General features: G+C 38.8%; 2 protein-coding genes across 2 annotated transcripts in view; one reads left to right on the forward strand and one right to left on the reverse strand.

Annotated features, from left to right (window-relative positions):
* Positions 1-5,651: 5,651 nt before the first annotated feature.
* ppa2 (inorganic pyrophosphatase 2) lies at positions 5,652-13,685 on the forward strand. Its single transcript, XM_085276701.1, has 12 exons — positions 5,652-5,914; positions 8,911-8,975; positions 9,054-9,098; positions 9,463-9,516; positions 10,033-10,152; positions 10,317-10,403; positions 10,638-10,764; positions 11,446-11,573; positions 11,688-11,773; positions 11,881-11,950; positions 12,065-12,104; positions 12,316-13,685. Exons 1-12 carry the CDS (start codon positions 5,725-5,727, stop codon positions 12,336-12,338), a joined length of 1,035 nt encoding a protein of 344 aa, XP_085132827.1. The 5' UTR covers positions 5,652-5,724; the 3' UTR covers positions 12,339-13,685.
* The window catches only part of tet2 (tet methylcytosine dioxygenase 2), a 30,542-nt gene continuing 18,175 nt past the window's right edge, over positions 12,879-25,245 (reverse strand). Inside the window, exons 2-10 of the mRNA XM_085276700.1 lie at positions 20,387-23,359; positions 20,218-20,308; positions 20,027-20,120; positions 19,733-19,941; positions 19,267-19,417; positions 19,084-19,173; positions 17,912-18,049; positions 17,433-17,778; positions 12,879-17,011 (exon numbers count right to left, since the gene is read on the reverse strand). Coding sequence (XP_085132826.1) covers positions 15,657-17,011; positions 17,433-17,778; positions 17,912-18,049; positions 19,084-19,173; positions 19,267-19,417; positions 19,733-19,941; positions 20,027-20,120; positions 20,218-20,308; positions 20,387-23,315 — 5,403 coding nt within the window. The 5' untranslated portion in view covers positions 23,316-23,359 and the 3' untranslated portion in view covers positions 12,879-15,656. The remainder of the gene's footprint in view (positions 17,012-17,432; positions 17,779-17,911; positions 18,050-19,083; positions 19,174-19,266; positions 19,418-19,732; positions 19,942-20,026; positions 20,121-20,217; positions 20,309-20,386; positions 23,360-25,245) is intronic.

A 25,245-nucleotide genomic window follows, 5' to 3' on the forward strand; every position in this document is an offset into this window, starting at 1 on the left:
CATCCATCCATCCATCCATCTTTCCACTTGTTCAGGGTCCGATTGGGGGTGGCGACAATATCAAAGACATGAACCAGCTTTTATGGCTCCTCATAAGCTATGCTTGTTTGTTTGAACAGAGGCCGACCTATAGAGCCGTAAAAGAAGCACATCAAGGGGAATGGGATCATTGTTTGTTCAAGGCACAATGGATACATACAGACTTTGATCTCATGATGTTGAAATTATCAACATGAAATCCACAATATCCCTGACAGCTATAGTATTTTTTTTTATTCGCTGGGAAAAACGTGCAATCACACAAGGACATAGGGTGTCCATGACCAGAATGCTTTGAGCTCAAGGCAACAGTAACTCAAATAATCACCACTTGTTACAGCTAGTGTATGCACAAGACGTTGAACCTCGTGTGCTACAGCAGCAGAACTACACTGGGTTCCCATCCTATCAACTAAGAACAGGAGTGATGGTAGAATTGAACAAGCACACCAAAATCGGATGATTGAAAAAAAAAATGTTTCCTGGTCTGATGAGTCTCGATGTCAGGGACCAAGCAGTAAAGCATAAAGGACACAGGTGTTTAATTCAAAAAAGAGGGGTTTTTTATTAGTGATGTGACGTTCTGTATCGAGGCTTCAAAGCTTGTGTTGAGTAATGGAGGGGGCGTTTCCGCGATGCGCGTAACGAGGCTTGCTTCATTTATGGGAGGAGCTGAAAATGATGACGTCCGAAGCCTCGCTGTCCGGCTGTACCACGTGACTGGTTCAGGAAGTGGTTCGAACTTTGCCGCGAGCTATGACAGCGATATAAACCCCTCAGACTTCATTCAAAATGTGGGTGTTTGATGGAGAGTTGCGGTTAGTGAGAGTTTGGAGGTTTATGAGAGTGAGGAGAGAAAGTCAGGAGAGAATGGAGCCAGCTAAGAAGAGGAGGATGTCCTCCCCTGTGTGGGAACATTTTGATCTTATTCCTCCCAACAAGGTATGTTAATTTCTACAGAAGATGTATTTTCATAATACTGATGGTGCAATATAATTTGTGTTAAGCTGTCTTTACTTTTGTACAAGGTGAAGTGTTTGCTATGTGCCAGGGAGCTGGGATATAACAACAACACCTCATCCGTGCTTAGGCACTACAGAGCTTTGCATGAGAATAAGGGGAACACCGATTGTGGAGCAAGACCAGGTGAGCCATCAAATGCAATGATAATACAGCATGCAGTAATGTTACTAAATGATATAACAATATTATACAACTGTAATAAGTTACGTGTGTGATATTTATATTTGTGCTTTGTCTTTATTGTCTTTCCTCAGGAGAACAATCTCCAATAGATGAAGACCTGGTCAGCATGGTGATTGAGGACTCCCAGCTATTTAGCATTGTGGAGGACAAAGGATTTAAAAGATTTGTTAAATCATTCAATCCTAGCTATGTTCTCCCCACTAAAAAGGTCATAAAAGCAGTGAAAATTTAGTTTTTACAGAAAAAAATGTGAACAGGCAGGACTGAGGCCTCAGTCTGTAGCTGTCCGTATTTCAACGTTACAAAAGCACAACCACTGTCCACACCCCAACCACACCTCACCTCACAGTAAATTATCATTTCCATTTTAAGCATTTCCAAATAATCATTTTCCATACTGCCAGTATAAATATACACAGTATACTGCCATCACTACAATATACATGTTTTACACACCCCTTTTGTTGTTGACATTTACAGGCTGTGTGCAAAATGCCACACTTTTCAAATTCATGCCAACTAATATTTTTACGTCCAGTAGATGTCCTACTAGAGCAAATGAAGCTTCAAGAAGCTTTGTGCTGGGGCGAACCAATTGGATGAAAAGCTTCAGTGCTTCATGAAGCTTCATCTGCCCATCACTAGGTTTTATTGACCCAAAAGTATAAAAAGATATTTTAACAAAGCCAAAACTTAAACAGGGAGACCAATAAAAGAGGTCAACTCAATAGACTAAACTCAAGATAACAATTAACAACACTTCAACCCAAACATAAGACAAGCTAACCTGCTGAAATGACACATGGGGGAACTTAAATACTGGTTTAGCTAAACCAAATGACACACACAGGGGAAAACAAAATGGCTGCCATATAACCAACTAATACAAAACAATTAAACAAACTTGAAACACCCCCCAAGGCAATGAAGCATGTGGTTCTATCCAATTAGGCTGTCAGTGGTACTTCAGCTCTCCCAGCCCTTTGCCACACCTTTTGCCAGACAGGAGGAGAAGCCAAACCCCAGGTAACTCAAAGAAAGATGTATTAATATAACATAAAACAGAACTTTGAGCTTGCAGTGTTAATATGTGTGCACGCCATATAAACATTGGAAAGTGTCATAGAAAAATAAATTTCATAAAGAAACTATATTGAACAATAAGTAGAATATATTAAAGTAGTGACTGTAAATTAAACTTACCATGTGTGACATGCCATCACACTCGATTTCTGCTGTAACATTTGGTAGGGTCAGAATTTAGTGTAGACAACATAAATGCCAAATAGCCCATCTTTGCTTGTATGAGTGGTTCAGGTTTTTGTTGGCTGTGTAATGGTGTGGGGGATATTTTCAAGACACACTTTGGGCCTAGCATTTGCCACCAACTGAGTTTAAACCCACAGCTTACCTGAGTACTGTTGCTTGCCATTTCTGTACTTTTATGTCCACAGTGTACCCATCTTCTGAAGGCTGCTTCCAGCCCGATAAGACGCAGTGTCACAAAGATCGAATCAGCTCAGGCTGGTTGAACATGTTACTGAGTTCACCGTAGTCTAACGCGTTACAGTAACTACGTTATTATTGTGGTAACGAGCACGGTAACTAGTTATGCCAAAATCAGGAACGCGTTAATCGTTACTGGGATTTAGATAGGGTCGTTATTCGTTACTTCGTGTGGTGGCTGTCGCGGAGCTTCCACAGATTCAGTAACATTAGCAAGTGGTGGAGGCCAGCAGGTGGATGAGAGAAAGGGGAGGCAGGAGGAGGAGAGACCGAGTGTCAGGTGAACTGAACTTCAGGTAAGAAGTTATGACCTGCAGTCTATCTGGGTCAGATATGAACCAAGTTTAGGTGGAGTTTATTTTCGTTGTGCTGACTTTTTCCGTACTGCGTGCTAGCTAGCATGACGGAGTTTCTATACAGCTGGGTGGGTGCTATAATGTTACTGATGTTGAACTTTATTTTGTTCATAAGGTTAATTATTAGAGTTGCCAACCGTCCAGTAAAAAACAGAATCGTCTCGTATTCAGAGAAAATATTACAGGTTTCGTATTGAGGTGAAAAGGAACACAGTTTGTCCGGTACTTCAGCTACAATGAAAAAGACACAAAGCTGGAGTTATTCTGTGTTTACGCTGCACAGCTGCCTCTTCTCTCATCCTCTTACCCTCCCTCTCCTGTTTCTACTTCAATCATTAAACTGATCAATGATCAGCTGATCTGCTCTCTTGCTTGTTTATCGCCCACTTTGCGCCAGAAACAGGAAATCAGCGGATGTCGCGTTAAACAACAGCAGCACGTTTAAGCTTGATCAGCTGTTGTTAGAATTTATTTAATATTAATTTCTAGTATCAGCTGATGTTTGCTGGAGCCACAGCCGTAAAAGCTGCTGGTCATGATATGGTTTGGTTATCTGGTGAGAGGGAAACATGAAGATGAAACTAGGAGATGTCCTTACTGAACCATCAGAGCTGAACAGGTGATGGGGAAACAGGTTTACCTTTTAGGTGACATGAATGAGTTGAAGGGAAGTTATGAACTGTTTCTGAGAGACAAATAACACCAGGATCCTTTTTTAGGTAGCTGGCAGCTGGTAACTGTGCAGGGGCGGGTCTAGCAAAGTTTTGCCAGGGGTCCATGTAGGGCATTAACAGGGAGAGGGGGGCACAAAGAAATACTTTTCTTTCTTATTCTCATTTAAAATGTCTAGCTTTTAAAAAATAATTATCTGAATCTTACAACAAACGATTGATAGATTGATGCATATATACCATCAAAACAGTGTACATCACTGTCACAACAGTGTTTATTTTCATTCAAAGGCTTTATGATTTTTCCTATAATGGCGGGCTGGTCTCTAGTCAAAATGCCCGGGCTGATTTTTTGTCCCAAACCAGCCCTGTATGCAGCTCATCTGCAGTCTGGTGTTACCTACATCTTCCTATTCAGAAGGCAGAATTTCAGAGTTCTGAGTACAATCGAAAGCACCACGACTGCAGTTTTTGTGTTGGATGTAAAAAGCGCACATGACTCTGTGACGTAGGCTAGAACCATGGCAGCGGTCAATGATGGTCCAGGCATGGGATTTCTCTCGTGGAAATATGCACATTATCTTTTCCTTTCTATTGGTAGGTGGCACAGTGCACTTGTGGCAAGTAAGCAAGCTAGAAGACTGGCAAAGTTATGGAAGCAACACATTAACAAGAGAATTCTGAGTAAAACCAAATTTACTTTCCCTAGTAACTAGTTATTTGTAAGTAACGAGTAACTTGAAGTAACTGAGTACTTTTGATAGAAGTAACTAGTAATGTAACTAAGTTACTAATTTAAAGTAACTTACCCAACACCGCTCTATAGTCACAAGATCTCAATTTGCGTAAGGCAAAATCAGAGTTTGTAAAATTCCAGTGACCTTGTAAGTCAATATTTGGTATGGCCACCTTAACTCTTCAACAGAGCCTGAAGTCTCTTAGGCAGCTTCCTTGTCATTTCTTTAAGTTGTTTTTGGGAATTGTTCTTCAGGATTCTTGAAGGTAATTCAAAGCGCTTCTCTGGATGTTAGCTGACTTTTCTTCTGTTCTTGGTTGAGTTGTACATCTCTTGACATCCTCATATTGGTGATGATTTGAACCAAATATTTCACATTTGGATTCATCCCTCCATAAGACCCATTGCCACTGACTTTCCATCCAGTTTTGTGTAATTTCAAATATCTCAGCCTTTTCTCCCAGTTTCCCTTCCTTAAGAATGCTTATCCAAGATGAGCTCTATAAATCCTCTATAGGCACATCTAGTTGGTATTTTCCTTTTAATTTGATCTGTTTAATTTGCTTATTTCCATGATTATTATTTCTATTAATACTCAGTACGTGTGTAATATAACAATTTCAAGCTGACAGGCAGGAAGGTGGAGAAAAGGGACACAAAGAAAAAAGTAGAAAGACCTGAACGACAGCTAGGGGGCAGTAAAAATAAAGCTACTACCCATTACAATCCTTTCTGTGGCTGTAAAATTAAGTTAGAAATAATTACTTCCGGTTAAAATATGATTTATTATTAATAAAATAAAAACAATGTATTGGTAACAGACGAACAACTGAACAGACTTGAGGCATGAGACCAGGCTACTTATACGTGACACTACACTATTATACCAAATAAAAAACAAAACAAACAAGAAGATCGTGTTAAAGAAAAAAACGCTTCTACACTTTGGAGACGCAGGTCAAATATGGGCCACTGCACTGACTAAATATGTCTAAGAGTGCTGGTCTGAATATGGGAAAAATAAATAAAATATACAGTACATTCGCACCTTCATGTAGAAACTGCGTCACACAAAACTACGTCCGCAGCTTTGGGGTGTTTTATTTTGAAACGCGCTGACCGGAAGCCCGCGGTTTCACGCCGAGGCTGTTGAAACAGAAGCTGGAGGACGGGAAGCAGGAACTAAGACGGGGGAAGTAAGAAGTGTATAATGAGCGCACTGATGTTACGCTCATCGGTCCGGTGTTTGGTGACAGTTTTCGGCACATTTTCCGCCTCTAGCCGCAAAGTTATTGCACAAGCAGCAGCTGTTTCGCACCAGTGTTATTTCAGAAAAACGATGCACTATCAAACGGAGCAGAGAGGACACCAGAACTCTCCCGACTACCGGCTTTATTTTAGTAAGTTAATTTCCGCCATTGTGAAAGGAACCATGCCTGTTTTTGCATTGAATGCTGCAGCTGGTTAGCACAGTCTCAAAGGTTGGTGTCCGACCGTGTTGTGGTAACCATAAGTCGACATGCAGGTCAAGGTAAACGCTTGACCTTTGAGTTATATTTCCTGCCCAAGCGGCTCTTTTGCGGCTTTGCTTTTAGTGCCAAAATCCCGCTAACGCTAGCCGTCGTTGTCACGTGTTTTGAAAGTACGCGAAACGAGGAAGAGGTGCGTGTTCCTCGTGGGTTGTACTTCCTGTTTGTTGGCCACGTGGATGCCAGTCATGCAAAACCTCAAGCAAAACCGAAAATGGATGCATTTCTATCATCAAGACACATCATATCAAGTCAAACCGTGTTGTAGATCATGAATTTTCTTTATCAAAATGTAACAACAGGGATGAAACCAGATATAAAGCTTTATTCAGGCACAGCAAAGGTCCATGCTTGACCCCAAAACCGCACTGGGGTTGAACTCTGATGTGGTGCTGTGTGATCGCAATCTACACCTGAGCAGGGAACTCCAGTGCTTCCTCAGTGACAAAAGCCTAACTTAATTAAACAAATACATTTAGCTTCCTCGTGAACATTATTGTGATAAGGAGGAGAGAAGCTGAAAAACTAAAATAAACTATTCTGGTTCAGATTGTGAATGGCACCAAGCCCAAGCCAGGAGAGTGTAAGGAGTTGGGGCAGTCCAGTTTGTTCACACTACAAGGCACTGTTTTCTTGGAGTATTAAAATGTGTTGTATGACCTCACTGTTAGCGCTTTACTGCTGCATCAGTAAATTACCAGAAAATGTAAAAGTGCCACTTTTTAAATGAAAATGCAAGTATCAATAAACATGAATATTCAAGTTATAGTGTGCACATGGTAGTAATGAGGAAACTGGACTGGAAATGAATGCATTTTTGCTTTTCACAATAATAATTGCTTTAAAAAAAAAAGGGAATTTGAATCACAATTTTAAAGAAAATGCTGTAATATTTGATTCATCTTGTTTCAAGCAGAAGGCTGCAGACATGCAGCAACAACATGCACACTGCAGTGCACTAACGTGTGGGCTGCATGCATGGAAATGCACTGCAAAACATACACCTGAGAGTGTGTTTGGGATTGAACATTGCTTTGGTATTGTGCATTAGAAAGCCAATTGTTCTTTTCCTGTTACTGTCAGTAATACAGGAACTTCTTAAAGCTTTGGCCACAATAGAAGGGCTGTACTGATGCCTGTGATTTATGTAGATAATTTATTATTGTTTAGTCAAATAATAAGACTCATAATGAAACTTTGTCAGAAGATTGAGCAGTTTAGGTTAATAATTTATTTTTCCCACCTGCATAATAATAATAATAACAATAATAATAATAATAATGATCAATGAATAGATTAACATCAAAAGTATTTGCACATTTATTGAACCCTGCAAAACTGTCTGAAACTGAAAAGCTTTTGATTTTACCTCACTTTCTAGTTTCCTCCATTGGCATTGAGAAAGTAGAGTAATAGTGTACCTATGACTGGGCAGTATATCAATTAAAATATGTTTTCAAAAGATATTAGCCGACAGCGTCATTAATACTGTTATAGTTTGATGCTGTGTTTTGTAAAGCTGTTCTTCTGTAAAGCAGTGTTTGCAAGGCTTGTGTCTGTCCTCGGTGCACTGTCTGAGTGTAACCTCGTCCCTTGAAGCTTTGTTTTGCTGCACCAGTAATAGCTTAAAGGCTTGACCGTGTATATATATTTGTCTCTGTTCTGTTGCATGTGACAACATACACCAAAGTCTGTTGATTTGTGGACACAAGGACAAAACAGGGGTTGCTAGTCTAGTTGGTGTGAATGTCATTTTCACTAACTGACTGAGGCGGCAGTTAATTAAGACCTTATGTTTTTGGGAGGTAACATAACTGTTTTTGGTCAGTGGAATCTGGTGGGACGTTAAAGTTTCACTTCCTTGTGGTGAAGAGCTTCCTAATGGGAGCTAAAGCAGTGGCAATTTCTGTGCCAGTCAGTTCTCCTTTTTGCTTGAGGTTGTGCTTATTGCCGTCAACTGCAGGTAACACTGACTCATCAGAACCTCATACAACCCCCACTTCAAAAGCCCAAGTAAACAGTCCCTGCCTGAGTGATATGCTCCACCACCACTAAAGCAGTTCATTAGGCATAAAGCTCAGACAGGACCACTCGAGCTTCAATCCAAGGAGACTTGTTTATACCCCACAGACGGACAGCATTTGGGCAGAATGTCCTCTCTGTCAAGGGAGGCCATCTGTGGAACAGTCTTCCTCAACCCATTAGAGAATGCTCTACACTCAATTTGTTTAAGGCAAAGGTTAAAAACTGGTTATGGACAAATCAAGTGTGTGATCATGTATGAGTTGTATAGTTTTAATGTTTTATTTGGGAACAGAATGGTGTGTATGTGTAAGTTTGGTGATGGAGTTTTTATTATGAATGAATGATGAATTTTTATGAATTATTATGTCTATTTTTTATGCTTAAGGACAACAGATGGAAATTAGCCCTTGGCTATAATCTGGTATGTTTACATTCATGTAATTTTATTTTTTTTACATTTATGTTCATTAACACGCACTGTCCTAAATAAAAAAATAAAAAAAAATATGAGTAATACTTATATTTTAAACACCAGGAACAAGTGGCACCCCAGTTCTTTGAAATATGAACTATGACATCATTGTCATTATTATGATTTTTTTCTTTGTATTTTATGCCGATTAGTCTGTTTAAAAAAACTGTTGTGACATCTCTTATGATGTTTGTGTGGAAAGTGTCAAGATATAGATATCCAATCACCTCAAAAATAACAAGATTTAAGTTTTTGTTCCCTACACAGACGTCTGGAATTCAATTGTAAAATGTGTGTTAAGCGTAAAATGTTTATGCACAGAAGTACTTTGCTAAAGTTTTAATTTATGTTTTGTTTTTTTGTTTTTTAGAAACCTCAGATGGGAAATACATTTCGCCATTCCATGATATTCCACTAATAGCAGAGACAGAACAGGTAAGGGTTAGATAGCAAAGGTCTGTTTTCACATGAATCTAATATTCTAACCATTTTTATTTATTTTATTTTCTTAAGGAAAATGATGTACCTGCTAAAAAGTCCAAGAAGAGTGAGAGTGAGGTAAAGTTCGATTAAGTGTTTCAGGTCACTTCTACCATTTAGGTGTCAAACTCTGGCCCGCGGGCCAAATTTGGCCCGCAGCCTAATTACATTTGGCCCGCGAAGCCAAACCAAATTGCTAGCTGGCCTACTGGTATTATACAGCTCATATATATATTGTTTAGTATTAAGCTTTGCTTGTTCCATATTCAGTTTTTCAGCAAAACGTGTTTGAGTCCATAAGAAAAGATTCATTCTTATATCTGGAGGATTAAATATATTTCAATAAATATTAACGTTAGCCCGCGACTTTGTTCCAGTCTTGAGTTTTGGCCCACTGTAAAACAATCAGGATAATGTATTCGGCTTTCTTGGTTTCTCTCAGGTGCTCTACAACATGGTGGTGGAGGTACCGAGATGGTCAAATGCTAAAATGGAGGTAAGAATAGATAAAGTAGTCATGTACGTACATGCTACAGGTAAGGTATCACACATTACATTCTACTATACCCTATGACAACTGCTGTTGCACTGGAAAAAAGGTTATTATGCACAGTCATCTGTTTTTAAGAAATTGTAGTCGTGGTTTTGTTTTTAAGTCAGATAGCATAACGACAACCGGAAGACACTTTATTTATCTTTAGATAAGCATTTGATGTGGCTTTTTGAGTTGTAACTGACTTACAAAACTAAATGTAACTCACCACAAGGAAATTTATACCGCATTTAAAATGTAATGGAATGAGTTGCCTCCCACTTCTGAAGTTAGAATAGCAGTGCCCTGAAGCTGTTTTCATTTAGCTAGCTAGCTAAGCATGAAAGTGAATTTTGGGGAGTTCCTGACATTTAAGAAGTGAAAGTTATTTACCTAATTTCTTCAGCTGCGCTTCAACAGTGGAAAAACAACAAACATGCACATAAAAACACACACCTTCATAATTGCTTCAATTCCCAGATTGCGATAAAGGAACCGCTGAATCCGATCAAGCAGGATGAAAAGAAAGGAAAGCTCCGCTATGTTGCCAACATATTTCCCCATAAAGGTTACATTTGGAATTATGGGGCACTTCCACAGGTGAGGAAAAGCACAGTATGAGATAAGCCTCCTCCTTCTTCATTTTCATCATATCTGTTTCAAAATAACAGTACTGCAGTTCATTTTGTTGTATTTAAATATATTCCAATAATTATATTTTACAAATACCTGCATGATTGTTTTCTTACATGCTTGAACTGAAGACGTGGGAAGACCCGGGCCAGAAAGACAAAGAAACTAATTGCTGTGGTGACAATGACCCCATTGATGTTTGTGACATAGGCACCCAGGTAATACAGCTTAAATCTGTACATTGATTTTATTAGAAACATTCTATTAGGTACCCCTTTCTAGGATTGCTAGCAAGTCATATCTAATGAATCATGAGTCTTAGATATTTGTGCTATCAGTTAGGTGAACAGGTGCACCTAATGATGTGGTCAGTGAGTGTATATACATGTGCAATTTATGTAGTATTGCTTTTTATTAATTGATGATTTATTATGTGTTGTTTGGTTCTTCAGGTGTGCTCTACTGGTCAGGTTATCCAAGTAAAAGTGCTTGGCATCTTGGCCATGATTGATGAAGGAGAAATGGACTGGAAGGTCATAGCTATCAATGCTGAAGACCCTGATGCCAAAAATCTAAATAGTGAGTGTTTTAAACTAATGAAAGTCAAGAACTGGTAACATGTAATTAATTTAACGTACATTAGTGATTATTAGTAATTATTTTACTGTTTCATGGCAGCAGAAAGATTAAGGCAGATTCAAAATGATAAAGTGATCTGCTCTCTACCCTGATTCAAAAATACCATTTCATTTTCATCTGCTTATTCTATACAAGAAGATTAAGCACATGTAGAGCTGTTTAAGGTTAGCTATGCAGCCAGTATGCACTACTTGTCAGATTTGCATTTGCCCACGTACCAGGAGCGAGATACTAATGTACCTGCCCATTTCAGATTCAGTTGATTGTTTATCCAACACAGACATCATGGGAGAAATGCAGACTTGCACTCTGTAGTTAAGTCTGTACCCTGTGGAGGTTTTGCTGTAAACATTGCTGTGTTTATATTCAACGTGTCTTTCCAAAACACACTGTACCCTAGCCAACATGTTTAATGCATTTCTTAACCTCATACAGCATGTTCTAAATATTGTTAACCCTGCATTCATTTTAACTTGAATCCTGTTGTTGTATTAGTGTTGTATAGCTACATTGTGTCATAAATTATAATCTTAGAAACTGCTAACTGTAAATTTTCTCACTAAATATTTGCTGCACAATTTAGTTCCCAAATTCATGTTATTGAATGTGTTTTTTCTGCAGATATAGAGGATGTCCGCAAGAACCGACCCGGTCATTTAGAGGCCACTGTTGAGTGGTTTAGGAAATATAAGGTGCCGGATGGAAAGCCTGAAAACAAATTTGGATTCAATGGGGAGTTCAAAGACAAGGTACTTACTACCTTTGTAACAATCATATGACATGACAGTCTGCTACTAGTTGCAGTCCATGCAGTTAGCGAAAGAGGCAGCAAAAAACAAAATAGTCTCTATCTCTGTTGATAGGACTTTGCAGTTGAGATCATTAAGTCCACCCACGAGCACTGGAGGGCACTAGTACAGAAGCAAAAAAATACTGGAGGAATTGACTGGTAAGTTAGTTGAAGACAAAACTCCTGCTTTATGTGTTTGCATATGATGTAAAGGTGTAACTGGCTATGAAAGTATAATGAGCACTACTCTTTGCTTTTTTCTTCAGCAAAAACACGTTATGTTGTGATAGCCCTTGGAGATGTACCACTGATGAGGCCAGAGAAGTAGTTCAGTTGGTAAGAACTTTACTAGTTCTTGTTTCACACTATTGGTAGCCATTGCAGCAGTAAGATATAAAGCTACACGATGAGTAAGTGTGGTAGGTTTATTTTTATATTTTCATTCTCCAGGCTCCTGCATTTGGCAGCGCACATCCTGTGTCTCCAGAGGGTAAGTAAAAAAAAAAAAAAGACTTATTAATATATTTCTAGCTACATAAATTAATCGATGAATAAATAAAAGTGAGAGAGAAGAACGTATTCCAAGAATCATACTTGGATTTCCACACAGGGAAATTGCTTTGCAACAGTTGTCCAATTAAAAAAATAAAAGAGATACATTTTAAATAATTCTTTGCCATTCTAAACCTCTTCTTGCACAGTGGAAAAGTGGCATTTTGTCTGACACTCCCAAAACAGCATGGATACAGTCAAAACGTCTGAACACCTAATGAGGGATTCTTCTGCAATCTTATTTTGTATGGAGCCATTTAAAAGAGAGCCATCGACACTCTGTTATTTGTTGAATAAAAGAAACACACCAAGTGAAGAATTGTGCTAAAGTACCAGACTTGAAGTCTGGTCTGATTTATGGTGCCACAAGTGACACGTGTTTGAATTTTTTGCTAGTATGCCAATTATTATTTGTCATGGGGGAAAAAGGACTCCTTTTTTATGATTGTGAATCATGCTGTATTTGTATTCCAGGACTGTTGTGGCCATGTCTAGTTTATATTTATATAGTCCTCTAATTTCCTGTACAAATGTAATTGTTCTTGCAGATACAGAACCACACACTTTATATGTAACAAGTAAACGTTTGTGTAAATTAAAAGGAAAATCTTAAACATTATGTGTGTTTTATAAGTTCACATCACAAATTTCAACTTGTGGATAAAACACAGAATTTAGATATTGTGATTAACTTGGAAGTAACAAATAAAAGTGCTTTAAATAAATATAAATTTTATTTAAAAAAACACCCACATATCAGCAACATCAGGAATGATATAATAAACAGCTTTCAAATAAACTGCATTCAGTACATTACAATACTTACAGTATTAATACCCATCCTCAATTTGATTTTCTTTTTTCTTTTGTAGCATACCAAACTTCAAGAGAACTAGGGAAGCTTTAAAAAAGTAAAATTACAGGCAAAAAGTTGCACTTTTTTTTTTATACCTTTTAGTGTCTAACTGCAAAAAGACCAAGTGTGTATGAACTGCTGGCTTAACCTTTGAGATGAGCATACTAGCTAAGCCCAGAAAATCATTCAAGTAATGTTGACTCACTCAGAATCACTCTGAAGCATCTTCAAGTATGGCTATGCTTTTTAACCCGCTATTTCTTACTACACCTTGGCTCTCTCAACAACGACCTGCTACTGTAGCTGGGTACTGTACAATGAAATTTAACATTTCTATATGATTATTTTTACAGAACAGATTAAAAAAAAAAAAACTAGAACTACTGACTGAACTATGGGGATACTATAACTGTAACCATTGCAGCGACAGTGAGTGTAATATTTACAAAAAACTTTCTGGATTATCTAACCAAAATCATTTTAACTTGGGAAAGGGTCTCAAAGGACGAACTATGGTAGAATTGACAAACAAAAAGAACCAACATGAACATTGAAGAATGAGTTATACTCCTGAAATACAAATTCTTGGTATGTACATTGTGACATAATTTATTTTTTTTAACACATAAACAATCTGTTTAAATAAAACGTTTTGAAATTCTACATTACATTTTTTTTTCCTGAAAAAGAAATGAAGTGCTTTAAGAAAATGAATATTGAAAAGTGGGGTGAGTTGTTGCTTTAGCATGACTGTCATTAATTTAATTACATTAATTCAATCAAATAGATTGGGAAGAAGTCATTGTACAGTTGCTTAGTGGTTATAAATAAATGTATACACAGGCACAAAGATGTGCAACTATTTTAATCACTGCTCTGGTCTTGCTTCGTAACATAAGCAAAAAATTGCTTTTTGTTGTTTTTTTGTTTTTTTTTAAGTCAATATCATTCCCTTTAGTCAGCTCAGTGCATATATGTTCAGATTACTATTACCTCCATTCTCCTTGCTAAAATATACGTACAAAACTGCAGGAAAGTATATTTTTCCACACAAAATAATTTTGTGTGAAATATAACAAACAAGAACCATATTGGGATTCAGGATGCAATGGCAAGTCCCTGAATATGAAAAAAAAACCAACCACATTAATACAGGCAATGCAGATGTACACAAAATTAGTTGAAAATGTCCCTGATTTTTGCAGTAATATTAAAGATTCAAGTTCAAGTAATACTTTCTTGCAGATTCATAAGAAAGTAAGAAATGAACTTTTATGCCTTTTGGTGGCCTGAATTTTAAGTGTGATCAACATTTTGAAAATAATAAACGAATAAAGAAAGAAAAAGATGTTATAATCCTATTGCCAAATGTTTGAGGTATATGACAGGTTTGTACTGTACACTATTTAAAAGCCTTCTCACCTCCCAAAGAGTCTCACATTTTATGTTTCTAGTAGGTTGAGTAGCACCTTATGAATAGATTCATTTGAAACCCAAAGAAATACAGTGAAACAGGCTGTTAGCATTCTTTGCAACAAAAAATCTCTAACAGGAATTCCAAAAGGAATATTAATTTACTGTACAAATCTCACCTGTTTATCTTACAGTTAGATTACAATAAGTAAAGACCACACAGCAAGCCAGCTGCCCTCTGAAACTGACACTGAGCTTACCCAGTATCATGTTTCTCAGTGTTTAAAAAGCACATTTACTAAGCACCACAGAAAAATCTACATGTAATATTCACAATCACCAGGTGTGTTCAATTAACCTGTTGTAAGGAACGTTTAAAAAAAAAATTGATAAACAAAGGAACCCTGGAAAAAGAACCAGAAAAACCGAGATCTTTCTCTCTGTTTTTTTTTTCTTTCAAAAATGCACCATAAAAGAATGGCTCAATTTACAGTAAAAATGACATAGGAAAGTGAAAGAAGCACCAGCAATTGATAAAACTGTTAAAACTTTTGCATGGACACCTTTATGGATTGTTCATACAACCCCCAAGTCCTTACAAATTCATGAATGTCACAATGTGTTGCTTAGAAATGACATGCTTTCAATGCAGACATATGCTTTTACCAGATCTTATAATTTAAAGGTACTACCAAAACTTTTTTCAGCTTCAACTATCATTACCAAATGTGTTTTAAAAAACACTGGCTTTTCGAAAAGCATTTTGTATGTTGGCATGATATTTCCGGTGTCCCGCTGACATTTATCTGTGCAGTTAGTGTAAAGGCATTTGAATTAAAATAAAAGGTAATAAGCATAATTTTTTAGCACCGTGAATGTTGTCATTTACAAAAAGTCAGTGTTTTATGCCAAGATTATATCTCCAAAAAACTTTGAAAGAAAATTAAAAACCACCAAAACTCACTCTTTACAGCTAAAATAGATCCGTGTGTATCAGAGTAAAAGCACCAGAGAGTTTGTATCTTGCAAAAGTTACCAAAGAAGAATAAATACAACCTTTGTAGGGTAAACGGGTAAAGCTTGATTGTTAAAGAGGTGAAAGGTGATTTGTAGCTCATCTAATCACAGGTTCCTTTTACAACAAAAGGGTGATGGGAGGGCATTGGTGCCTGTGGTCTTGTTTGTCATAGCACCTTCAAGGGTCTTCTTAATGAGTGTTTTCTACGCAAGCTGGCTGTAAGGCCCTGTAACCTTGGTGAAGGCGTACGGAGATGTACTGACATACGTGTTTGTTGTGCATGACAAAGATCCCTCCATTAGTGCCTTGATATAACGTTTGTAAGGAGGCTCCCCTGTGGTCTCTGATGACTCTAAATGCTCACGTTTAGGCCCCTTTTTGCTGGTCTTGCTAGGAGTCCCCTCACCGCCATTCCTCTCTGCTTCTTCTTCTTTCTCTCTAGCCTTTTCTGCCATCTTTGCTTCCCACAGTGCCAAACCATGCTTGGCTTCATTCAAATTTTTGTGCTGGTAGAACACTAAGGAAATACGGGTTGGGTGGGTGCGATCTGGATTTTTAAGGGGCGTTGTCGCATGGAGCTCCCGTTTTGCACACTCAATAAGGACAGAGCCATGGCTAGGTGCCACAGCCACTCCACCAATATCAGGGTCTAAGAAATTGTGCTCGTTGTCTGACCACAGCTCTGGCTTTTGCGGCGTGGTGGGTGTCTGTGGTGTTCCAGGCTCCAGCTTGATACTGGAACCCATGAGGCTTCCATTTGGCAACCTTAACCCTGACTGTGTTTCAGGGTTTAAACACATACTGCCAGACTGAGCAGAAAGCATTTGTGGACCAGGCATACCCATCTCTGCTTTGATTTGCAAATGGAAAGGATCTTGGCCTGGGGACAGCATTTGAGGGTTCTGGGGCAGATATGGATTTGGGCATTCTCCAAACCGATTGCCTTTGCTCATAGCAGTTTTGTAATCTACGCCTGCATGGGCTGAGGATGCTCTTGAGAGGGGGTCCAGAAACTGGGGATCTGAGGCGCTGTTAGGAGTATAAGGTCCATAAGGTCGCATGGGAGGAACTGGTCTAATGCTGCTGGCATTATAACCATTGACCTGTAAGCCTGGCTCACCATATCTTGGTGGGTAATTGACCTCATAACGCCGTATACCATACTGCTGCTCTGAGTAAAGTGTCGGCCGTTGTTGTCGATACATTTCTAAGTGCTTTGGGTTTGGGGGATAATATGGATTGTAGTTGTCAAAGGGAATTCCTCCATTACATTGATAACCGAGGTATGGACGATTGGATGCATTCATGTATGAGTTTGATGCATGGAGTGGGGAAGGATAAGGGCTGGAAGATGATGGCTGATGGGGATATATACTTCCTGGCTTTGAAGTGCTTGGAAAAGACCCATTATGGTTGGGAAACCTGGAGAAAGCAGCATTTGTTGAGCCAGGATAAGGAGGGAGAATGCTCTGGTGGTGTTGCTGCTGCTGATGGACCCCTAGGGGGTGTTGTGGCTGACATGATTGACGGGTTGCTCCTACAGCACCTGGAATAAGTCCTGGAAAACAAAATCCATTGTGTCACCTTTTGTAAAATCATTATTTGTGGGTCTTTTGGTGTTCAATTTAGTGTTCCAACAATATGTTGCTACAAAGAAAAAACATGTTTAACGCTTTCCCCCACAAAGACACATTTGACAACCTACACTGTACCATTAATGAAAAGTTATATATCTACATAAATCAATAAAGATGTAATGTTTTATTTTTTTTTTTTTTAGAATACATTTCATGTTTTTCCAACGGTAAAACCTGTCCAACCTATACAGCCCTGGTAAGCTGTATAGGCATAGAGCACCCTCACTAACTTCTGATGCACACCTCATTTTGTTCTGGAAGCAAGCCTGAAATATGACAGAAACCGCTCAGTTCAGAGAAATCAATGGATACCTATGAAGAGAAAATAATTTGTTACCCTACCTGCCATTGGATTGCTCTGAGTAGAATTCTCAAAAGTGCCAGCTTTTGATTTGGCCTTCTCTCCTTTATCGTTGGAGCTTTCCAGCATGGCATTCTTGTTGGCAGCTGCTTTCTTAGCATCCAGCTTTTTTTGTCGGCAAGATTTAGCAGGCTCTGCAAGCATGCGCACCTGGCGGCGGAAAACACTGAGAACTTGGATAGCCCCTGACTTTATTTTTTCTTGTTGACCTTCCTCACTTCCAAATTCATCAGTGTTGGAAGCTTTATAAAGAGGTAAGACATGAAGCTGCTCATCCTCTGGAATCTTTCCAATCCCTCTGTTATCCTCCCTCGTTAATGTACACACCTGAAAAAAAAATAAAAGAATTACTATCTGAATTAAATGGCTTTGCAGGTTGAATTTATGCAAAGCCATAAATTCAAAAACCGGCATTTTTCTAAAGTACTTAGAGAAATGTGTTTCCCTTTTTTATCCTTACCACAGTGCTGCCACCCTGCATGTTGTGGAGGTCTCTATGAGCATGGGCGCAGAAATCCATACAAGCAGTAACCCCAGAGAAAGGACGGCCATCCTTGAGCCCAAGACGGCAATCCAAAGCCCTATGTTCATGTTCCACCTGTGTTCAGGAACAAAAAGAAGTTAATTTAAATAAGCTGCCTAAAAGTTTGTGAAGGTCACTACAAAAAACAACAAAATGATAAGCCAACATAAGGTGTTCTACTAGGGTAGCATAAATCACTTATGACAATTCTTCAAAACTGTTTACACGAAGACAATTTTTACAGTTCCTTTATTTTGTTTTTTAATATAGACCACATGATTCCCCTCGGCTTTTCCATGGGTGTTCAACTAGGGTGAGATCAGCTGACTATAAAAGTATAATTTATGGTGCACATCATTTTACATTTAGGGATTTCTCTTACCCTATAAATGAGGACATTTTCATTATAGAAGAAATGACACCATCGAGATAGAAATGTTCCATCATAGGATAAAGATCTTCACTCGTATTGCCTCTTGGGTTTTAGTAACCCACTCACTTTACAATGACTGTTTACAGTGATAAACAGGCCTAAGTTATGCACTTGCAGCATTGATCTAGCATTTTCATACATGCCAGAGAACAAGATTGAATCTTGGCTGCTTAACAGTAATATACAGCTTTCTTGTAAGAAAGGTCTATAAAAATTTGGACAAGGACAGGTTTTCTTTGCCTCTGTACACCACAAACACTGATCTTAAATCAAACAATCTAGGTGTGATAAAAGAGTTGACTTTAGGCTGTCATTGAAAGCAATAGATTTTATTAAAAAAAATATGTAGTTGGGCTTTTTTTCGTACTTTTGAGCTTTAGAGAATAAAGCACTGTACCAAAATGGCTGTAATTTTGAAAAAGTTTCAGTGTCATTTTTAAGAAACTCCCAGAATTAAAGTGAAAAGCCTTCACATCTTGATTCTTTGATTTAAAATCCCCTCTGGTGGATAAAATTCTCCAAAAACTTCCCTGTTTGCAATTTGCATTAGCCACATATAAATATATGTGCAGTATGTAAATGTTAATTGGTTTAGGTTTTACCAGGTAATAAGAAACTGTATTTTAATTTTTTATTTTAGTTTAAGAAAGAAAGAAAAATATGTCCAGATATTCACCTGGTTTCCATAAGCTTCAGGTGCCATAGTTTTATACAAGGGAGCCAGTAAAGTTGCCAGATTTTGAAAGTTGCTCTCCACTCTCTCTTCCTAAATGGAAAATTGTAAGCATTAAGATGAATAGCATGTCAGCTTAATCAAGGTAAACACAATGTGAATAATATTTTAAACTTCAAAAAGTACCTCCTTCACATCATCTCCAAGTAACTTGAATTTTCTTGGGACTTTGCTCCGGGCAAACTTGCAGCCATTGTAGTACATGCTCCAGGAACAGCCAAAGGAGAATGATGCTCCACAGGCTTCAGGATCTAATCCCTGGCATGCACATGTCCTCCTGCAAGGGCAGAGCAAAAATTAGGACTGTGATAGTCAGAATGATAATCTCATGATCAAAGGGGGAACTGGACTTGAAGCAAAAAAACAAAAAGTAATGAACAGAAATACATAAAAGCAAAGGCATTAACTATATTTTCCATGGACGCAAAAAAACAAACAAACTGAAAACTGTTTGGTTTAGAGAATGGTGGAATATTTTGGCACTGGCAAGGAGATCCTTAAGATACAGTTTTTATATTATATAAATATGTGATAGCAAATATTAGATCAAGTCTGAGTGGCTAAATGTGATTTACACAGTGGTGTCACTTACTCCTCATTGAGAGCACAGCGTCTCTGGGTGAGGGTTCCATGTTTTGTTAGAGTTTCACTTAGCTCGAGGTAGAGGCGGTCAGCTAGACTTGGCAGAATCCCTTCCCAAACTAGAATTACAACAATGATGCAGGTTGTTGCACATCTGTGGCCAGGGCGTTCCCGCACCAAAACCAATAGCTTTTCTTCTTCACCGGATCGACGAATCACCTGAAATGATGAAAAGTATGGGAATATGTGCACACAAAGATATTTAAGGGAAGTCTCAGGGGGAGTATAGAAAAAATATTTGTACCCATTTGGCTATGGGGCATCCTTGTGTACTTTTTCCTTCCTTCCCGGTGTATATTACTTTCTCAATTCTGATGGCGCGCCCTGTTAGGCCAGACCTTTAAAGCAGAATAAAAGCAATTAAATTAACACAGGTAAAACTGTACATTGTAGCTATGTAACAGTCATATTATTCCACTTCAGATTTTTGTTAACCTTTTTTCCATCATTTCCCGTATGCCAGCAATGCTTGGTGCTGCCCCCAAGTGAGTGTAGTATGGGCCTTCATCCTTCTCACTTATTTGTTCTAGTCATAAAGCAAAACATATTAATATATACAATACAACTGGCCCATCCTGTTTTAGGCTGAACTTAAGAGACTTACCAACACAGTGACAGGATGCAATATCATACTGTGTTTTCATTGGGGTGTCTAAAAGATTTTTTATAGGGGTATTCAACAGCTTCACAGGAGAATCCATAAAACTTTGTAGAAGTTGTTCCTTCTTAGGGGTGGAATCAGGTGTTTTTTTAAGAACTTCAGTGGATGAGGCAAGTGCTGATGATTCTACTCCATTCACATCAGTTTTGGTTGACAGGATTGTGACAGGCCCAGAAGATTCTACTTTGACTTTATTCAATGCATTGATGACAATGGATTTTTTCTCAAACACAGGTGAAAGCTGGTATTGTCTCAGGCTTTGTTCCATAGAGGCTATGATACTTGCCTGCTTCTTACTTTGCTCACACAGAGATTGTTGGTTTTCCTGCTTAATTTGTATTCTACCTGCCTCTCGCATGTGTATCTGATGCTCCTGGTTCTGTAACCCAGATATTTCAAGTCTGGGTCCATTTTCCATTTTCACAGCTCTCTGGATATGTTTAGGGTCACTAGAGTTCTGAGGGGTTTGAGGAGAGCCCTGGCGTTCTTGCTTTTGTAACAGGTGCATACGTAGGGCTGCATGCCTCTGAAAGTCTACGTGGGGACCTGCCGGTCCCAGAGGTAGTTGAGGTCCCCTTTGGAACTGAGTGCAAGATGTCTTCAGCTGCTGTTCAGCTTTGGGATACATTTGTTTTGTGACCTGTTGGCTTAAAGCACCTTGTGGTAAATGAGGTTGTGACTGTGTGGAGTTTGGGGGAAAGTCCACGTGGTTGGGTTGGTGGCAGTGGCTTTTAGGCTGCTGTGGTTGAAATTGCTTGAGGTTAGTGCTGCCTGAGTTTGGTGGATACTGCCTTTGATGTTGTGACATCTCTACTGTGTTAATATTACTAAATGTTGCATGGTCATTTTGCTGGACGTGTTGGTTGCTGGATTGAGCAGGACCATTTCCAAAAGGCTGATTGGATTGAAGCAGCTGCTGACCTGGCTGAGGCTGACTGTGAGGTCTGTAACTGGGAGACTTTAGTTGCTGCGCTTCGAATTGTGGTGGCTGGGACATTGGCCGTTGGAGCTGACAGTGCTGTTGTTGCTGTGTTGCCAAAAACCCAGGTGACAATATTTCCTGGAGGTCATTGTCCTCACATAAGCGCTCTGACTGCATCTGGGATTGGCAGCGACTGTCAACTTGTTGATTTTGAGTGAAGTTTTGCTGCTCTGGCATTTTCTGGGCTAAAGACGGCTGCATTTGAGCTCCTTCAGAATTTGATTGCTGCCACTCAGAGGCAGTGTTGTGCTGAGCTGAAGCACAATGCGTTTGCATTGGCAGATAATCCTGCTGTTTCTTCTGGAAGTTAGACCCCTGGCTGCCATCAGAGAAAACTCTCTGTGTCTGAAATCTTTGCATTGGGTTTGGCTCAAACATCTGGTCATGATCCGGGGGGTTAGCTGTCTGCTGTTCTGACATAGACTTAGTAGAGAAGTTCCTCCACAGATCCTGCTCTTGTGCCTGAGATGATGGGCCACTTGTTGGTGGCTGTTGGGAATGTGAAGAATTCAGTTCTCTCCAGCCTCTCTGGTTAGGGGTAGAACAAGATAAATTGGCTCTCTGCTGAGACATGTTTTCCATCCCGTTTTCTATACCAGTGTGGTGTAACTGTTGGAGTCTGGATCCCATGGGTCCCTGACTCTCAGCTCTAAGTGGGTTTACAGCATTTTCTTGAAATTTCTGGGTTTGAATCCCATAGTGGCGATCCCTATCAGTGCCATGCTGCAGATGCTGACTAGACGTGTTTTCCTCACCATGCCCCAGTTTCTGTGTCCCAGAACTGGGAAAGGACTCGTATTCTGCCTCTGCTGGCTGTAGGGAACTATTGCAGTTTGGAAAGGAACTGCCGTTAAACTCCTGGTGGGCTTTTACATATACACCTTGATGACGTGTGTCATCCTGATAACACTGCGCACCATTTGGATGCTGTTGTGGGATTTTGGCATTATTTGTTGACAGGATCATGCCTGACAGCTGTCCCAGAGCCAGTTCCTCACCAGAATAAGATGATGTTGACTGCTGATGTTGTTGTGTCTGCTGGTCGTCTGCTCCAAAATTATTGGAGTATCCATTTAGTACATAGTTGACAGAGTTATAATTGTTGCCTCCTTCAGTATTTCCAGATGCCTGAGCCTGCTGTTGCTGTGAGCCAGGCATCTGTGCTGAATTGGGCAATCCTGAGGTCATAGGGGGAAGTTTAGCACCTTCACTGGACAGTTTATCAGGCAGTGAATTATTGACAGCATCTAATTGTGACCCAGACGTTTGTGGTGCAATTGAGACTTGCTCAGGATAATACTGAGACAAAGTTTTCTCTAACAAATCACCTGGGGTGCTTTCTATGGTTGAGGGAGATGATACAGCACCATTCGGAACTTGTTTATTTCGTGGCACACAGAAAATATCTCTGTTACGAAAATTGCAGTTCCTGTTATCGAACTTAATATCTGACGTTTGGGAATTGCATCCAAATTCATTTGTTGTTGTCAGTTCAGGAAACTTTTCCAATAAATCTGAATTTATGTCATCCTTTCCTTTAATCTCAGAATCAATTTTTGTTTTCTTGGACTGATGGACCAATAAGGACTGTTCAGTAAGTGCATGCTTTAACTCTCCATTCATCAGTTCTCCATTCATGATGTAGGATCCTTGATCCAGCAACCCTTGTTCTGAAGCAGGGTTGTTGCAGTTCTCCCTGTGCCTTTTTAAAGTGTTGGCATCAGTGCTGGGTTTATAATGGTTCCAGTTTTTATCCCCAGTGATCTGCAGAGAATTTCCCTCTGAAAACTGGCCTCCATTCTGGAGTTTATGAGGGATGTTGTGAGATGTGCCAAATTGCTCTAATATCAAACTTTCTTCCTTCTCATGTCTCTTCTCTTCTGTTTCCATCTGGCCTGCTCAGAGTCCATACACAAGGCTGCCCTCTGTCCGTCCTGAAAGACAGGAAGGAATTTGCTATTGAATTTATTTAAATATAAACATATTTTTAAATAAGATTTTTTGTCTTTTGCAAACAGTCATAAAACTATTGTGTCAAAATGATTAGTCCTCAGCAAAATTTGATTGTGCACCTATCCATTAGAAATACAGGTCAAGGTTAGGTCAGGGATGTGTCAACAGTTGTAATGCATTGTGAAAGCAAATGCGTCCATGCTAATACTAAAAGGACAAAAATGGCTGGGTGGTGTAGAGCAGCGTTCCCCAATCTTTTTTATGCCACGGTCCGGTTTAATGTCAGACAATATTTTCACGGACCGGCCTTTAAGGTGTTGTGGATAAATACAACAAAATAAAATGATACGACCAAGACAAAAACTTTGGTATTTTGTAAATATAATAATAAACACAAATTCATTGTGTCATTGTGTAAATTTATTAGCAGCATCCTCTTGAAATGTGCTAACAACTTTGAGAGTAACGTCCTCCTCTCTGCCCCTTAATGCTCTCTGGTCTCTATGGTAACGCATAAATATTTCTTGCAAAATAACACAACTACAACATGGGAAAAGAGTTAACGATGAAAACCCTGAAAACCATAAATTTCACATCCAAGCCTCAACTTTCGCGGCCTGGTACCAAACGACTCACAGACCGGTACCGGTCCATGGCCCAGGAGTTGGGGACTGCTGGTGTAGAGATAGTGTAATATGCATTTGCCCTATATATAGTTAGATACCTTTCATTTCTGCATCCTAAACAAATGAGGGAAAATTGATTTACCCAAGAGCACCAGATTGATTTTTAAGTGTAGCCTCATTATTATGTTTTTGTGTAAACCTTTGTGTAAAGTCTTTTCATTTCAGTCCTTTAACACCAACCATATTTATTTAAATGTTTTTATGACTCACATTTACACTGCTAACAAACTCTTAGTGTTACTAAGTACTCTTAAATTAGAAGCCTATTTTTGAATATAGCACATAGTGTAATGTATTTAAGCTGGGTACTGAATGTTTATCAGATGACAGCAGGACCTTTCATAGACTTCACCTCCCTCTGTTAGACTGTAGTACTTGATCAGTTGTTCTGTGACATTTTAAGTGCAGGCTTGCCTATTAATGCACACCTATCAGCCTATAAGCTCTCTTTCTAGTCATTGTTTGTACTTTTGTTGCCATGTCTTGGATCAACTGCAGGCTTTTCATGGTTCTTTAACAGCCTGTTAAATTACAATAGTCCAGTCTACAAGTAACAATTGCATTAACTAATTTTTCAGTATCACTTTCAGTATGTCTCCCATTTCAGTTTCTAGTTATGAAGATGAGCGATATTTGTTTAGTGTAAGCAGTAAAGGATAAATCCTGGCCAAGATTCCTGTCAGTGTTGGTGAAAACCAGGATGATGCCATCCAGTCTATGTATCCCTTTAGACACCATGTTTGTAAAATGTTTATGTTAAATACAACCACAGTTCAGTTCCAAGAGACAGGAAGTCAGAGTTTTGTACTTTTCTAAGTTTAATTTAAATTCTAGAGAATTATACCTATGTATAAAACTATGTTAATATTAATATATCAAGAATATGAAGTAGAGGGTTTAGCAGCAAGCAAAAGTGATTCGAGCTGAACATTGATTTTTGTCTGCTGCTCTTACCCATATGGAAAAGAAATCGTAAAAACTTATATGTGATTACTCATGAAAGTGGCCACTTTCTCATTACTTTCATACATTGTTTTAGTAAGTATCCAAAACATACAAGTTTCATTATATAATTTTTCAAGGGATCTTATATCTGTTTTCACTCTTGTATGCTTTTCATACAAGTTTCACACAAGACAGATACAAACTTTATAAGATTTATATATATCTTTTCCATATGG

Source organism: Mchenga conophoros, linkage group LG6, assembly GCF_057382185.1.
Source record: "Mchenga conophoros isolate Kocher_MC1m ecotype Shallow Benthic linkage group LG6, M_conophoros_male_GT1.1, whole genome shotgun sequence".
Taxonomy (NCBI): Eukaryota; Metazoa; Chordata; class Actinopteri; order Cichliformes; family Cichlidae; genus Mchenga; species Mchenga conophoros.